Below are 16,193 nucleotides of genomic sequence, written 5' to 3' on the forward strand. Positions count from 1 at the left end.
CCTGGGCTGAGTATTAACATACCAAGATTCAGCTACATCTGCTCACCGAGTTGAAAAAGACAGTGTGTGATGATCAGAGCCATCAGATCTCTGTGTGGTTCAGAAACTTCATCATGTTTACCTCCTGTGAACCATCATCCAGTTCTGGGGTCCCCAGTACAAAAAAGACATGGACCTGTTGGAGCGGGTCCAGAGGAGGGCCACAAAAATGATCCGAGGGCTGGAGCACCTCTCCTGTGAAGACGGGCTGAGAGAGTTGGGGCTGTTCAGCCTGGAGAAGAGAAGGCTGCGGGGAGACCTTATTGCAGCCTTTCAATACTTAAAGGGGGCCTGTAAGAAAGACAGAGAAAGACTTTCTACCAGGGCCTGTTGTGACAGGACAAGGGGCAACAGTCTTAAATTGAAAGAGGGTAGATTTAGATTGGACGTAAGGAAGACATTTTTTACAGTGAGGGTGGCGAGACGCTGGAGCAGGTTGCCCAGAGAAGCTGTGGATGCCCCATCCCTGGAAGTGTTCAAGGCCAGGTTGGATGGGCCTTTGAGCAACCCGATCTAGTGAAAGATGTCCCTGCCCATGGCGGGGGGGTTGGAACTGGATGATCTTTAAAGGTCCCTTCCAACCCAAAGCATTCTATGGTTCTGTGACCGTATGCAGTGGCATGTATCTATCACGTGCAGTGGGGACTAGCAGGCTGCACAGATGGGAGCCCTGGCTCAACGAGGAGCCTCATCTCCGTTCCTGCACAAATGACCAGTCCTGTGCTACTGATTATTCTCAGCTGCTACCATCAGTAGCTCTTTTGGTAGTGCTGCCATAGCATAAAAGGAGATATGCTAGAGACTACATTATTATAGGGGATGAACTGCAAACCCTATCAGTAGAAAGATCACAAATTTATTTTCTTATAATGATTTTTTTCCTAGCAAAAGTATAGTGTGCTTTTCAAAGAAACAGCTGCCAATAAATCAATTTGCATGTATTGTGTTTTTACATTGTTTTGCTGAACATTTGCTGTGGGCAAACATAAAAATACTTAGTTCTTTTTATAGCCTTCCAGGTGGTTTTGAACTTTTAATTAGTACTTCTGTGGAAACCATAAATCCCCCACGAGTTTTGGTGTTTAAGCCAGCTGAGTGAAGGCTTTATCACTTCTAGCTTTAGAAGGCATTGATATAGCTTATGTAGCATTTTTCGTTTATAGAACTGAAAGCACTTGATTGAAGAGGTAAACACATTATCCTCTCAAATCTAAAGATGTGAGACCTGGGCTACAGAGAAGTTAAATGATCTTCCAAACTCATACAATAATTCTGTGGCAGAACTGAGAGTAGAACCCAGGGAGTCTCATTTTAGCTCTTTGCTCTGTTCTATGCCAGTATGCTTCGTTATGTCTCGTTAATTGTTGTAGCACGTTTGCTTCATTGTATCAAACTGTGATGCTCTATAGATACAGAGCAAAAAATTACATTTAAAGAAATAATTTGCTATCATTCAAAAATCAGGAAACTCAGAAATTAGTACAAATTACAGCTATTTAATTCCCTAGTATATGTCATGTCATGAAGTGTACTAAACTGGAAAATCAGGATTGAAATACAGTATCTAAGGCCTTTATGTAATTATAAGATAAAAGATACATAACTTATAGTACAGTATAGTACATTATAAGCCTGTCAAACATAGCAGAAATAGCCAAAACAATAAAGATTGAAATGTAACCAGAATCTATCTCAAGAAGGTCAGTTTTGGTCAAAATAGTTTAATTAGAATGATACGGCAAGGCCAAGAGTTGAAATGAAATTTGCCAGAAACAGTTAAAAAAAATCAATCCGTTTCAGATTTGAGGTCCATTTTTGTCACTCTGAGGTGTGATTGATGGTATACAGTGCAGAATTCCCTGAATTAGTGGTGGTTGAGCCTTCAAATCTACATAGCGCCACGAGTGGAATTACGAGTTTAGGTCTAGAAACAGTCTGTTTGAAATAAGGTGACTGTTAATCTAAGGATTACTCATTTAAATATGGATAAAAAACCTGGACCCATACCCTCAACTACATAATGAAACTGCCTTATGGAACGTAGTTTGTCTCTCCTTTATTTAAATAAAACTTCACTCCCTTTTGCTTTCTTTCCAGATACACTGCGAAAAGGAAAAGGCAAAGTTACGTATCCGTGCTAAACCATCTCTCTTTCAGCATGTGGGACTTTATTCGTCATTAGCTGGGAAGATACAGAATTTGAAAGTAAGGATAAGAAATTAATGCCATATTTCTAAATGATATGCTTGTGTTCCAACTTGTTTCTCAAATCAGTTTCAAGCATTGCATCTTTGGCATTAGATGGCATTTCCATATCCAAGAATGTTGGTTTACAGATTTGGGGGAGAATATTGATCTGGCATCTAAACTGCAGGTGGAGCACACTGCTTCTGCACAAACATCTTTGAATCTCTAATCTGAACACTTGTACCAGTCATAGTAGCATTTCATGGCACGTAAGAACCCTCTTCACAGCACAAGGTTTCCTGTGCTCTGCACCGTAGAAACACAAACGGCTATGATGGTTTATTTTGGCCGAATACTCCACAATCCCAATATGAGGGACTATTAAGAAGGTGGTGTACTGGTAGGACAAGAGTGTGGCTATCATGATGGCCATAGATTTTTAGGGAGAGTTTGGAGGGCTAATAGTGGATCTACCACGTATCTGATAAGGACAAGAGCAATGAAGCACCAGACTTCAGGGATGTCCTGATGGCGCCATTTAGACTAGTCATGACATCATTCAAATTGCTGTATTGGATGAGACTAGAGGCTTATGTAGCCTTTAGCAGAGACCAATTTCAGGTGTTCTGGCAGAAGGCATAGTAGACAACTATGAAATAGCTTACTGTGGAGAGGTTTATTTTTAAATCTAGGCAACTGAGAAATAATCAGTACAGCTCTGTCTACAAACTGTAACATTGAGTCTCAGTGATAACACTGAAATGAATATGCTATTTCTATTAGACATAGATTGTATATTTCTTGACACTGAGGTAATTATTTTCTGGAATAGCTTCCTGTAGTAATTCAAGATATTGGAGCACTTTTTTTTCATTGTATGAGTGAAATTACATTTTTTTATATCCAACAGGATAAAGATTTTGGCAAAAATGTGCTACATAAAGCACATAATAATCCACCTGCAAAAGTGGATACAAGCCTAAGAATATACCAGCAATATACCTTGGAAAAAGTTTATACAGGAAAAGACTGTTTTTGGGCTTCAGCTCCAGTGGCAGGGGACTACATCAGCTTCACCTTTTTAAATCCACTGAAAGTTGAAAAGTAAGTATTATATGATATGGAATATGGAAACCTAAATATATCCAGTTTGGAAATGATTGAGTCTGTTCAAAATCACCAGTGCTCAACTGTTCGCATAAACCATAGCCTCGTTACTGACAAAAAAATCCATGATTTGCTATTTATCTGCTCCCCTTCTTGAATTCCCCTCCTGAAATACATTTCTTCCTTGGTATTTAGAGAGCTTCTTAAATGTTTTTCCTTTTATTTCTTCAGTTAAATATTTTACATTCTCTTATGATAATTCTCAAGGGAGTTTGTTTTTAACTAATGAATTTCATCAATGGAAGCAGTGAAAGCTTTATTTCTATAGTTGTCAACAGAAAGGCTGTTTGCATGATGTCAAGTCAAAGGCCGTGTCCCAGACCAGACACTTATCAGTGTAGGTGAAAGTGAAGAGAAAATATCGCTCTTGTGGGGAAATAATGAAGAGTGAGTTAATAAAGGTGGGATTCAGTTGAAGATTCAGAGACTTGAATGTAGGCGTTTACAGTAGAGATGTCTACGTAAGGTAGGTGTGTAAGCTCCTACCATGCGTGACAGATAGAGACTACTTGATACAGTCAGTGGAAGCTAGACAGCTACGTATCTCATTCTCCGTTTGGTCACCTGAGCCAGTTGCTAAGTTGCATTGACGGTATTGAGTGTATCTCCATTGCCTGTAATAAGCGCTTGAACACTTGGGTCACAGCCAGCCTTCTAACTTCACGTGTTTGCATCTACAGCCAAGTCTAACCCTGAATATTTTTCTCATTCTAAGAGATGAAACTATCTTCTCTGTTTTCACATCATTCAACTTGGGCGTCTCTGAAAGGAATAGACACCTGTAGCTTAAGATAGAGAAGTGTTTTGCAGAAGGATGTACTCCATTAACAATACAAATTGAGGCTGGCACCGAAAGAAGCAGTCCTGCCTGGTTCAGCAAAGTTTCTTCTTCTCTCTGTGTCAGACTGGAGAACAGATCTGCGTTAAAACTAACCTAGCAAGAAATATGGTTCCAGGAGAGCGTCTCTGACACAAATTACCATAATTACCATATCTCTGTAATGATATTCAGAGAGAAAACTCCTTCACAGGTGTGACTTACACTTCTTCCCAAAACTGGTCACAAAACTAAGAGACTTCCATTTCTGCAAAGATTGTGGTCTCTCATTTATTAAAAAAAAAAAAAAATCTAAGAAAGCAAGTCTGTATCTCCATCTAGTGAGCTGCACTAAATTGCAGTTGTTATAATGAACACTGGTATTCTGTGATAAACACTGTTAATTAACTGGTTTATGCTTTGAGAAACTTGGGTAGCCTGTATTTTTGCATTTTCCTGTTACCAGCTGTACTGGATGAAACTAACTTACATATGGTATTGCCTAATGGTCCCAGCCCCATCACATTGCTAACCTGTGAAAACATATAGTTAATCCTATAATATTTGGTGGTCTTCTTAGGTCTTAAGATTGTTTGACACCATAGGAGGGAGGTTGATGCTTTAAATTTCCTTAGCTCTTTTTGAATCTAAAAACCTAAGAACTCTAATGCCAGAAATTTAAAACCAAACAGGGATTTATTAATTTTTTTTAAATCTCATAAGTGTTTTTGCTTGGATTCTTGCTTTGACAGTGCTGTTGCTCATTGGCTATAAAGGAGATTATTTAGAAGCACCTGAATTGATCAGTATTGATAAAAAGGGGGATTCTGTTGGCATGTAGCATATGGTCTAGTAGAAACAGGGATTTTTGCTGCTATTGCATTCTAGAAGCCCATCTCACCTCGGCCTTAGGGTGAGAGGAATCAGAGGGCAGATCTTCCTTAGCCGTTTAAATTTGGAAAGTTAATTTATTTGGAACTTCAGCACTGAAAAGGGGGAACAGTTGCATTCGTGGTTCCAGAGAAAGATAGGTTTAATGCTTGTTCTGTTTAAAATAAAAAGCCTCTCGTATGATTTGGTCATACACTAGAAAGTTTCAATGCCTGTTTCTGTTCTCTATAGCCCACAACTAATTAAAGAAAAGGTATTTGACACTTTCCTTCAAAACTGGAAAGAATTACTTCCCTAGAACTTTTCTGAAGTATAAAATACCTGGAAATAATATACCTTTATCATCAGGTACTTATTCAGAAGTGGAAACATGGAGCACCCTGGTGACAAAATGTTTAACACTACCGTGGAAGTGTTGCCAGCTGATGTAAGTCTCTCATTTCCAACTGTAATACACAGTGCTATTTCATTTTAAGAATCATGTTCAGCATAAAATGTCATGCCCTAGAAAATATTTCTGGAGATATTATTGTTTCATTTTTTACAGGAAATGCTAAGAAAAGAACTGGTTGACAATGGAAGTAAATTTAACTACCCAGCAACCAAAGATGGCTATTTAAAAATAGGTACGTTATTTATTGTCACATCAAAACCAGATATTTTGTTCTTCTGTATAAAATGTTTCTGCATTTGAGAATTTCATTAACTCTGTAATAAGTACAACATTCCAAGGTGAACTAGTAAGGAAAAGAAACCCTTTGCACTACTGCATATTATAGTATATGATGTTTGACCAATGACTAACCTATTTTGTTTTAAATAATGAAGAACCCTACCAGCAGTGGCAAAAGCCAAGGCATCTAATTAGAAGAAAAACTAATTGCAGTCTCTGCAAGGTCTTAATAGCATTATTGATTCTGGTTTGGGTTTTGCAGCCTTAGCTGAAGACAAGGATTTCTTATGATGATGACAGCATTAACTTGTCCTCCAACCTGAAATGAAGATGAAGCATAACGCAATGCACCTTCCCCCTTTTTGTCCCCACTCCTGCTTCCCCTTCTTCCTTCCTCAGGGTGGTGTGTGACTTCTCTTAAATGAGCTGCAGATTCTCCACATGCTTGCCAAGGCCTGGTTTCTACTATTACCTAAACTAAAATGCCGCTATGGGAACAAAAATGGACTATTGGGAGATCTGTTTTGCTTGCCACTTTCTTCTGTCTCTTCTACCACATAATTGCTCTTTTCTCCCAATGAACCACTTTCACCTGACCAACGCTTCTTGTTTGCTTTGATTTGCACCTCTCTCCCACCTCCTCAGGGCTGTTTTGCTCTAATAGAGATCCAAACCGAAATGCTGTCACCTCACAGTTGCACATGCAAGTTGACAGGAAACGAGTATCATACATGGGATAAGTTTTTAATTTGTCTGCAGTGATTTTATGCCAGTTTAATAAGGTTAGTTATAAAGCATTGAACTAGTGAAGAAACGTATCAGCATTGGTCCATGATTCCTAATATATCTTTTTAAAAATAATCATACTTCTCGGAAAAGGTCTTTTAGATTATTTAACATGACCATGTGTGCCATATGTATATGGTCACTGCTAACGTATTTAAATTTATTTTTTAACATTTGTAGCTCTAGGTTCTTTATTTTCTTGTATTCTTCTCCAGCTCCTAGTTGCTGTAACTGAAGGAATGAATCCTTCCTCTTGCTTATAGCTTTATCTTTCAGTTGTTATTGTTTGACCTTTTCCAAAAGGTTTTTTTCCCTAATGTTGTATCCCTGGAGTTAATTTATAATTTGTAATTTAGAGCTTTTGCATAAGTTCACTTGGAAGCATATTTCATTCTAATATATGTTTGTATGGGTCTTGTTTTATTTTCTATTTAGGGGCTTTTGAAAATGGAATTGCAGAAGGCAGTATCAATCAGTCAATTGGAAAAATACAGGCTATTCGTTTATCAGTCAATTCTGATTCTCCTGTATGGGCAATACTCAGTGAGGTAAGCATGTTAATAAAAGCATTTTAATTAAAGCTTTATCAGATGAGTTTCAGTTCTTCCTACCATATAGTATTGATAATCATTAATTTTTATTTAATTTTGAATGGGATTTTGTGCAGAGAAACTCACACACATGGAGAATTATATTAATTATTCAGGGGAGAAGTTAAATTTACTTCATAGAAAAAGTGCTGGAAATGCTCAAATGGGATGATTCTCCAGTTTTGCAGTGCTGTAAGTACAGCCACTAGACTTTGGGTCATGATAAACAAACCAACCAAAGGAGACAGGGAGGCTTTTCTAGCTTTTTTTAGTCACCATCTTGGATATTAATTATCCTATGCAAACATTTTCAGATTAACATGTGATTTTTTTATTCTTCAAGTTTCTCCCAAGAGTCTGAATGTGTGTGACCCCGTAAGTAGAAAATATTCAGCAGAAGTCACTGAAGAGAATTACTACAGCCTTACACTACAGCCATAGTTGGAAGGAAGGAAAAGCTAATGTCTTAGGCCATGCTTCTGCAGATTTTAGAAAATATTTTTTTTTTTTTTTTTTCAGGTACTTATCAAGACATCTGAAAACTGAAAAAAAATACATTTTTGACGTGTCGCTTGGTACAGATTGTTTGAAAACTAGGCTAACAGCAACAAAAAACTGGCTGGGTAAAAAGAACAAATCCAAACCCATTTAATTCTTAATACTGTGTATTAGGAAAGAGTTGAGATAACTATTAAATCTTTATATAAAGAATATTAAAAGCTATAAAGAACCCAATTATGTTAGTAATTTCTATAAAATGTTCTTGAGTAAGGTGTCATATATAAAAATCTCACCTTAGCTTGGCAACATTCAATATATATTATTATAAACAATTGATAAGGTGTTACAGGCTGTCTCAGGGAATAAAGCATAAAAGTATGGTCAGTTTCACCAGAACAAAAAAGACGGACATTTTTGAAAGATATTAAGGAGACAGTTTTCAACTCCAATTTTGGAGGAAAAGTAGAACTGAAGGAAAATTTGTCAATATTCATTGCAAGTATTTAGAGCAGTCCACAGAGATAGGAACAACTTAACAATATGAAAATGGATCTCAAACTTAACAGAAGAAGTGTGTTTCAGCCTTAATGTAGCGTAAGTTACGTTTAATTTTTTTTTAAATGGGAAGTGCCTACAAGTTACCATTTGAATAACTTGAAATGTAAACAGGTATTGTTCGGAGGATTGCAAAACTTTTCAGTGAATTGTGCATTGAGTTAACTACAGGACATAATAAGGGTATTATGTGTAACTATTTTTGTAGAAAGAAAAACTATTTAAATAAAATTTTGGATCCTGTAATTTGATAATCAGTATGTGCTGGTACTTAAATCCTGGTCACAAGGCAAAACTCAACATAAATTTGAAAATAAAAGGTAAACCACAGTAGTCTCATTTGAAATGGTTTTGTGAAATGACAGTCCACCTTGGACATCTACCTGTTAATGTGCAGAATTCCCGCATCACTTCCTTAACACTTGCAGCACGACTGCACCCTCATTCTCCTGCACATACATTGCATCCTGACAGCAGACAGCAAGAAATAAGTTGCACCATACACTTTTGCATGGATTTAAGGGGGTTAAATTAATGTAGAATTGTATTCTTAATGCAAGAGTATTTTTATTTAGAGTAAGATTAAATTTATTTTCTTACATTAAAACAGTTCAGAAGGGTGATTTTTTTAAAGACCACCTCTAATAATATTTTGATAAGTATAGTAGTGTTTATATACTGTGGTGCTAGATATATATGTGCATGTAGATATATATATATATATATATATGTACGTATGTATGCATTTATTTCTTGGACCAAATATTGCAGCCTTCATTAGGTTAAGAGTTTAATGCAGGGTAAGAATTAATACACAGAGGGACACCTTTATCCATCAGCACTTACAGTAAAACAAAGGCTTGAGTGAAAGTGAGACCAGTGGATCGTTAAAAAGCAGTGGCTAAAACTGCAACGAGGGAAAGAAGGGAAATAAAGTGGTTCTGCATCGAACTACCTGGCACGAGAAGGGCAGAGCCACATCCCTCTGATCCTGCTCAGAATTGCCCTTCAGATCATGCTGAATGAGGAGTCCGAGACATTTATTCACAAAAACTTGTACTAGGGAATAAAATGCAACTTAGATTACAATAAGGGAAGACAAAATTGAGTGCTCTGAAGTCATTCTTTCTCTTAACCTGAAGTGCTTTAGCAGCTTTGGGGAAAAACAAATTGAAGTGAATAGGGCCCTCTACCCAAAAAGCAAAACAACAGATAACCTACAGAACACTTGGGGTTTTTTTCCTACAGAGCTTTAGAAACTTGTATGGGTATGAAAATGATTAAAGTGTAGGTCTTCTCCTGACACCTTAGTTCAGTTCTTAGCATATCACAGCTTTTCATATTCTCATTGAAATCACATTGGCTCATGGGGATTATCTTCATCTTCAGGATCTTGTCAAACGCTTCAGAATGGCAAGTTCTTGTAAATGTACTGTAACTCTATAGTCTGAAATGCCCTCTTATAAGGCTGTTTCACCTGCCATCAAAAGATGAAAGAAGTAGAAATCAAAGTAGGAAGAGCATTTCTTGTAGAACATTTTACTAATTAAGTGCGTGATCTAGTAAAAATTTAAGATCTTCTTTTGCCATTGCTTTCACTGCAACAGAGTCACAAGCTGGGAGCAGTGTCTGCATTCAGCTTGCCTTACACTCACTTGTTACAGGGAAGCGTCACTGTAAGGAGGAAATTTCAGAGCGATTATTAATCAGTGAAAACACGGAAAATACTAAGGTAATATCTTTTGTTACCAAAAATCTCTTATTTTTGCAGTGAAATGAGATTTCACTCTAACGAAGCATAATTTCAAAAAGCTCATCAGAATACCTGAAATTATATTAGGAAGTGACAGGACTTTTTGTAAATACTTTGTAAATATATTTTTTTCATTCTGCACTGCCAGCTTTGTGCTTCATTAATTCTGTTTCTATCTTTACATATTTTACATAACCATTGCAATCACGGAATACACTTCCCATCACTTTGATGTACACGAGGTTTTTAATGTTGAAATAATAAATAATGAATGCTTGCATATGCACCGTTTAAGTAAAATTTTGCTTAGTCCTGATTCTTCCCTGTGCTTTGTGGAGTGCAGAGGTTTCTTGCACAGTCTGTAGAACCACAGCTCCACAGCTCCACTTCCTCCACCAAAGGAACCTTCTGAGAGGAACTCTGGATTTTCAGTGAAGAAGTAATAGCTGAACAGTGAGCGTTACAGCCCCAGGAAGTCTAAGACCGTGGGGTGTAATGGAAGTACACTTAGATACTTTTGCATGTTAATACCAACAACCACCACTGCAGAGTGAATTAGCTGCGTTTGTTCGTAACGGTCTCTGTTAGGCAAAGAGCGGTTACAGAACACGTGCAGCTTCCTTTCCACCCTGCAAGCAAGTTCCTGCTTGTGGTTTTCCATTCAATAATCCTGTGCACTGAACCTGCAAGCGCCTTCGCACGCCGCGGCTCTGAGGCCAGTTTAAAGGCTGCAGAGAGGCCTCCTCGTGGGAAGCTTCAGTTCAGGTAACAGATCCAGGGGATAAGGAACATCCTCTAACTTTACGGGTGACTGTTTTTTGCAGTGTAGGCATTGTGATTGTAACTTAGAAAAACAAAGGCAGTAAGCCTAAGTCAAAAAACAACCATGAAAGGAGTTTCAGACTCCATACCAGATCACCAAGCTCCTCCAGTAGGAAATTTTATTTCCCTATTTTCATGTGGTTTAAAACATGGTCTCGAAAATATTGACTACCTCAGGCTCATTGTACATGTACCAAATCAGGTTACATGCCTGTGTGGGAAGAAAGCACATTTTTCAAGTTAATTCAATATTGATGACGGTTTATTCAACCCATTTTGATTCTCACTGGAGTGTAGTTATTAATTTCTCTGAACTCTTGAGACAAGAATGGAGACTTGTGTCTCCATTCTTAAATCTTTTGAGGGACTTTTGAAAGGGGAATGCTAACATTTGTCTTCAATACAAAAGGCAGTTATGAACTTGGCTTTACCGATTTTTTAAAAATGTTTTTATTTCCATTAATTACGTGGGCTCCTAATCTCATCAGTGTCACTATGTCTTTTTGCACAGCTTAATACAAGCACACATCTACTGTAGATGCTAATGGATGCTAAATGTACACTGAGAAGAGACTAGACTCTTAACAGAGACTAGCCCCTTAACAGGGTTATCTATTAAAATTAATTAGGAGATATTTAATCCAAAGTTGGAGATGTATTTGCTTATTGAATTGAAAATCTTCTCTCTCACATGTTTGAGGAAGTAAGTGGATAGTGTCCCATACACAAGGATCCCAATTTTCCCCAACATTTACTTTTTCTATTACTCATAAGTCACACATTTGTTAGCTGTACTATTGGTTGCACAAACTAATTGTCTTATTTGAGAGTGTTTTGGGTTATGGAAGTTTTTTTAAACTATTATTTATTTGCATAAATGTAAGATTCCAGATAAATCTTTCATAGATGCCTTACAATGAACGGTAGGAATATTAAGAATCAATTCTGCAGCAAGCAGAAATCTTTAATTCTGCAATCGCTTCTAAAGGGATGTATGTGTATTTCAAACTAGGAGGATTGTTTTCATCTGTCTTGGTTTCATGATGGATTGCTCAAGAACATTCCTTCATTTTTTTTAGCTAGAGATGTCTGAAGATTGAAGTTTCTGAAGGACTATGGTACCATTTCTCAAAAGTACATTAAATAAGGATTTGAATTAAGGCATAACAGGTCTTTCTGATCAGCATTAGAATCATAGAATCATATGACTGAGAAATGGTACCATTTCTCAATCAGGGGAAGCTTAGCTTAATGGTGCATAGGCCATAACTGTTATGTCCAAAAGACAGTTTCCGCAACATGGTAAGAATCAAATAACATAAAACAGATTCTTGTGGCCTGAGTGCTGGCTGAAAAAGGCTTAGAGTTATGAGAAAAAAGTACCACTTTTGCTTATGGCTATCACCTTTTCTGGTACTTCCTTCTTTTCTTTCACAGACCCACAGTTTCATAGGCAATGGAAAGAAAATCTCTGCATATGTGCCTTAATAAGAATTTCTTGGGCAGTGAAATCTGGCTGCGTTTGAGGGGATGGCTGATAGTGCAATGACACATGCCCTTGGCTGCACAGGAGTGTACTTTTCAAAAGCAGTCTTCAGTGAAGAGTTGCAGATGCACCCTTCAGAGAGATTCAACAGTAAGAATGAAAGGTAGTGGCTGTAGTTATATGGTTGATCTCACAAATACTGGTGTGATGGTTGGTGTCCAGAACAAACACTGAGCTTGCAATGAAGACAGCAACCCCTACAGCCTTTGGCTAGGAGGAAGGCTTTGATGATACGAGTCGTCAAGTCACGCGGTGTTACATGCAAACATACCAAACCCTGACCCGGTTTGCCAGCAGCTGGGCAGCTAGAACAACTATGTTCCTCATGATTCCTCAAGGAATTGCTTTTGTCTCAGCCCTCCCCTGCAAGTTTCAAGTATCGGTGCCATGGATAACGTTTTAAATGCTCGTGAATTGTACACTGCCCAGAGTGCAAAGATACAACTTGAGCCAAGCCAGAAAGCTCCTCAGGGCGGTAACCGCGTACCTGCCATGTTCAGCAGGCCTGGGTGAGGCTTTCAAAAAATCAGACAGGAATTAATGCAGTAGCTGCTCCACTTAGCGATCCCTCAGATATAGACTGGATCGCTAGACTGAGTCTCCCATTGTCACAAAGGGCTTTGTTTGAGCCATTTGAGCTAAATTGCTCCAATTAGCGATGGAGAAGCCGCCACGGCTTCATCCATCCCGATCACTGACCACAGGTGCGTGGAGCACGACGATACCACCACAGCAAACGTAAGGTCCCACTGACGGTGGCCATGATGGCAAAGCGTATCTCAGAAACTCCACGCCGCAGCACGCACCGATGCACGTCAAACCCAACGTAACTGAATCTGCCGTCTCTCCTAGCAACTCTTCTTCAAGGCGGGGCAGAGCGATCGCCGCCGTGGCCAGGGAAGTGGCAAACGCGTGGGCGGGCCCGGGCGCCGAGTGGCGTCGTCGCGGCGAAGCCGAGGGGCAGCCCGGGAGGGGGCTGCGATTGGCTCGGGCACCACGTGCGGGGAGGGCGGCATCCGCGGACCGAGCCGCGATTGGCGCAGGCCGCACGGAGGGCGCCCTCGATTGGCGCGGCTACCTGCCCGCCGGCCTCGCCCACACCCGCTCCGCGGCGGCTCTTTGAGGTCGTGGTTCGCGCGCGGATTGGGCAAGGCCGCGCCTGCTGCGCCGTGATTGGCCTGGGCGGAGCGGCAGCACCTGCTCCTCGCCGCCCGCATCCGTGCGAGCCTCGGGGGAGGCTTTGCGCATGCGCAGCCGGTGATGCGCTGGGAAAGGCGGCCGGGGTCGGCGAGCGGGGCGCGGAGGGGATCTCGCCGCCGGTAATCCGCCCGCCGCGGGGAGGGGCTGTGCTGGGCCTGCCGCTGCGGCCGCCGCTCGCCCCGCGCGGGGGGCTGGCCGTCGGCGCGGGGCGGATGTTCTTTGCGTTGCGGTGTTTGATAACTAGGGCGGGGGGGGGGAGCGGCGGCCGCCCGGGCCCGCGGTGGCGGCGGGAGGGTGCGTGTCGGCGGCCCCCCGCAGCGCCCGTCCGTTCCCCCCCCCGCCGCCCCGCAGGTGCGAGGGTGGGTCTCCGCCGGCGCTCTGCGTGTGGCGGGGGAGGGAGGAGGTCAGCGGCTCTCCTGCCCGTTCCCGCCTCCCCGCCGCCGGGCTTCCTCGCGCGCCGGCCGTTAGCGGTGAGGCTGCCCGCGGCGGGAGGGCTGGAAGCGCGAGCAGGGTTGTGCCACGCCCCCCCCCCCCCCCCCCGGTGGCTGTGGCCCCCCGGTGGCTGTGGCCCCCCGGTGGCTGTGGGCCCCCCCCGGTAGCTGTGGCCCCCCTCCGTGGCTGTGGCCCCCCGGCTCGCCCGCCCCTCCCGGCCGGCGGCGGGGCTCCTGCGGGTGGCTTTGGGGGGGGGGGAGCAGCCGGGGGGCGGCTTTCGGGGCCCGGCCCCGCGCCTGAGGGGAAGCCGCCTCGCGGGAGGACCGCGGTCCCCCGTGGCCAGGCGCGGTTGTGCGGCGGCGGCAGCCGGGGTTGCTCCTGCGGCGGGCGGTCTCCGTATAAAATGCGGGAAGGGGGTTAGCTTTAGGCACCATCTGAACAGCGAGTCGCCGCTTGACGCCAACTTTTTTTTTTTTAAATTGAAAAATGACCTCTTTCTAGAGGCTTTACTCAAGCTAACTGTAGCAACGAAAGAGCTTGAAAAGGCACCTGCATGAGCGCGGCATTGCAGCTTGAGTAATTGCTGAATTATGTATTTAACACTTATTTTAGTACAATGTTTTTAACACTTCAGCAAAAGATAGGAAAGTACAATTTTCACACAAAATAAAGGAAAAATAAAAAGTTGTGTTAGAACTCCTGGGTGCTTTTCATGGAGCAGTTTCAGCTGGATGCTGTCTTTGGTCAGGTTGATGCTGGTGCAGCTCTGTGAGGGAGGAATAAGGCAGCGTGTGGTTATGGATGGAAGAACGGGTGGGGGGAAAAAACACCACTTTCTGTTGCCCAGGATGGAATTGGTGTGTGGCGCTAGGAAAAGCCCACGTGTTGGTACTGGATGCAGGAGCTTTAGACCTCTGAGTGAGAAAGGCTGTTAATAGCAGTCTTACTCCCTTTCTGCTGGAGAATGCAGAACTCTGAGAGTTTCATGAAAAAGGCATGACCCCCTGCAAAGTCTAAGGGAAAGTTAGTAATAATCTAAAAGATCCTGACCTCTGTTTAGTTCCACATCAAATGGAATAACAATGCCATTAATTTAATAGCATGTGTAGAATATGCAAAAGACCATGATGCAGAGGTCTGAAGATTGACATACTTGCACTGTGCAGCCATCTGTAGAAATCAAATCATTCAGGTGGGAAGGGACCCCAGGAGGTCCCTACTCCAACCCGCTGCTCACGGCAGGGTCAGCTCTGAGGTCAGATCAGGTTGCTCAGAGCTTTACCCAGTCGGTCTTGGAGAACCCCAAGGACTGAGACTAGGCAGCCTGTACTGCTGCTTGCCTGCCCTCGTGGGGATAAAAAGTCTAATACTCAGTCAGAATGTTCTTTCAGTTTATGCCTATTGTCCTTCTTAAATACTAGTATGTGTCTCAGAAACAGTGGCTCGTTACTTGAGGTGCAATATTGTGCTGATGTTGCAGCACTGTTGCTGGTCCCAAGAGCGTGCTTTACAATAGTACTGCTGGCTCAAACGGCTCTTCTGATGTGTAGATGTGCTGTAGTTACGCATGTTCCCATGGTAAAGAGTGACCAAGCTCTGCAAAAATTAAGCTTAAAATTACAGATCTGAAGTTACATATATATGACAGAATTGTCAATATGTTTATCTAGAGAAAGCTGAATATAAGCTGCCCATCCCAAAAGGAATGACCGGGAATCCCATTTTGGAGGCATAATTGTTATTGGAAAAATTCTGTGACTCAACTTCTATGACTACGGCTTTTCAAACTGAGGAAGGGCTATCCAGTTTTCTCATGGGTCATACTATAGCGATATCACATTCCTAATTGAAACTACTGTCAAGATGCATGGTTTTGCAATTACCTGTTTGCTGTAGCTCCCTGAAAGATGGTTTGGAAGTCACTGGTCTTTGGTGTTTAGGCCAAGACTGCTAGTAAACATGTTCGGTGTTTGTGTGAGTGCCATAGACTGGGATAACTTGTTTTGTTCTGCTGAGGAGCTTTTAACAATGGGGATCCTTTTGGCTTGTTTCTATGGTCACCTTGAGGAAAGAATAAGGAAAGGTTTTTCATAGGTCTTCATGTGTTAATTAGGAAAGTTCAGTAGGTTTTAAAGACAATTAAATTTGTAGTGTGAAGTTCTATTTTGAGACCAGAAACTCTTCAGCTTAGTTGAAAGATTTATTTTACATTCTAAGACTGTAGCACTGGCAGA

At 41.5% G+C, this 16,193-nt stretch overlaps 1 protein-coding gene across 4 annotated transcripts in view; it reads left to right on the forward strand.

Moving 5' to 3' along the window:
- The window catches only part of MGAT4D (MGAT4 family member D), a 48,106-nt gene extending 39,508 nt beyond the window's left edge, over positions 1-8,598 (forward strand). For all 4 annotated transcript variants that reach the window (XM_072863020.1, XM_072863021.1, XM_072863019.1 and 1 more), the window contains 6 exons: positions 2,137-2,244; positions 3,137-3,330; positions 5,450-5,528; positions 5,649-5,727; positions 6,996-7,108; positions 7,670-8,598. In XM_072863020.1, the coding sequence (XP_072719121.1) occupies positions 2,137-2,244; positions 3,137-3,330; positions 5,450-5,528; positions 5,649-5,727; positions 6,996-7,108; positions 7,670-7,696 (600 nt within the window). In that variant the 3' untranslated portion in view covers positions 7,697-8,598. The remainder of the gene's footprint in view (positions 1-2,136; positions 2,245-3,136; positions 3,331-5,449; positions 5,529-5,648; positions 5,728-6,995; positions 7,109-7,669) is intronic.
- The last annotated feature ends 7,595 nt before the right edge of the window (positions 8,599-16,193 follow it).

Source organism: Ciconia boyciana, chromosome 5, assembly GCF_034638445.1.
Source record: "Ciconia boyciana chromosome 5, ASM3463844v1, whole genome shotgun sequence".
Taxonomy (NCBI): Eukaryota; Metazoa; Chordata; class Aves; order Ciconiiformes; family Ciconiidae; genus Ciconia; species Ciconia boyciana.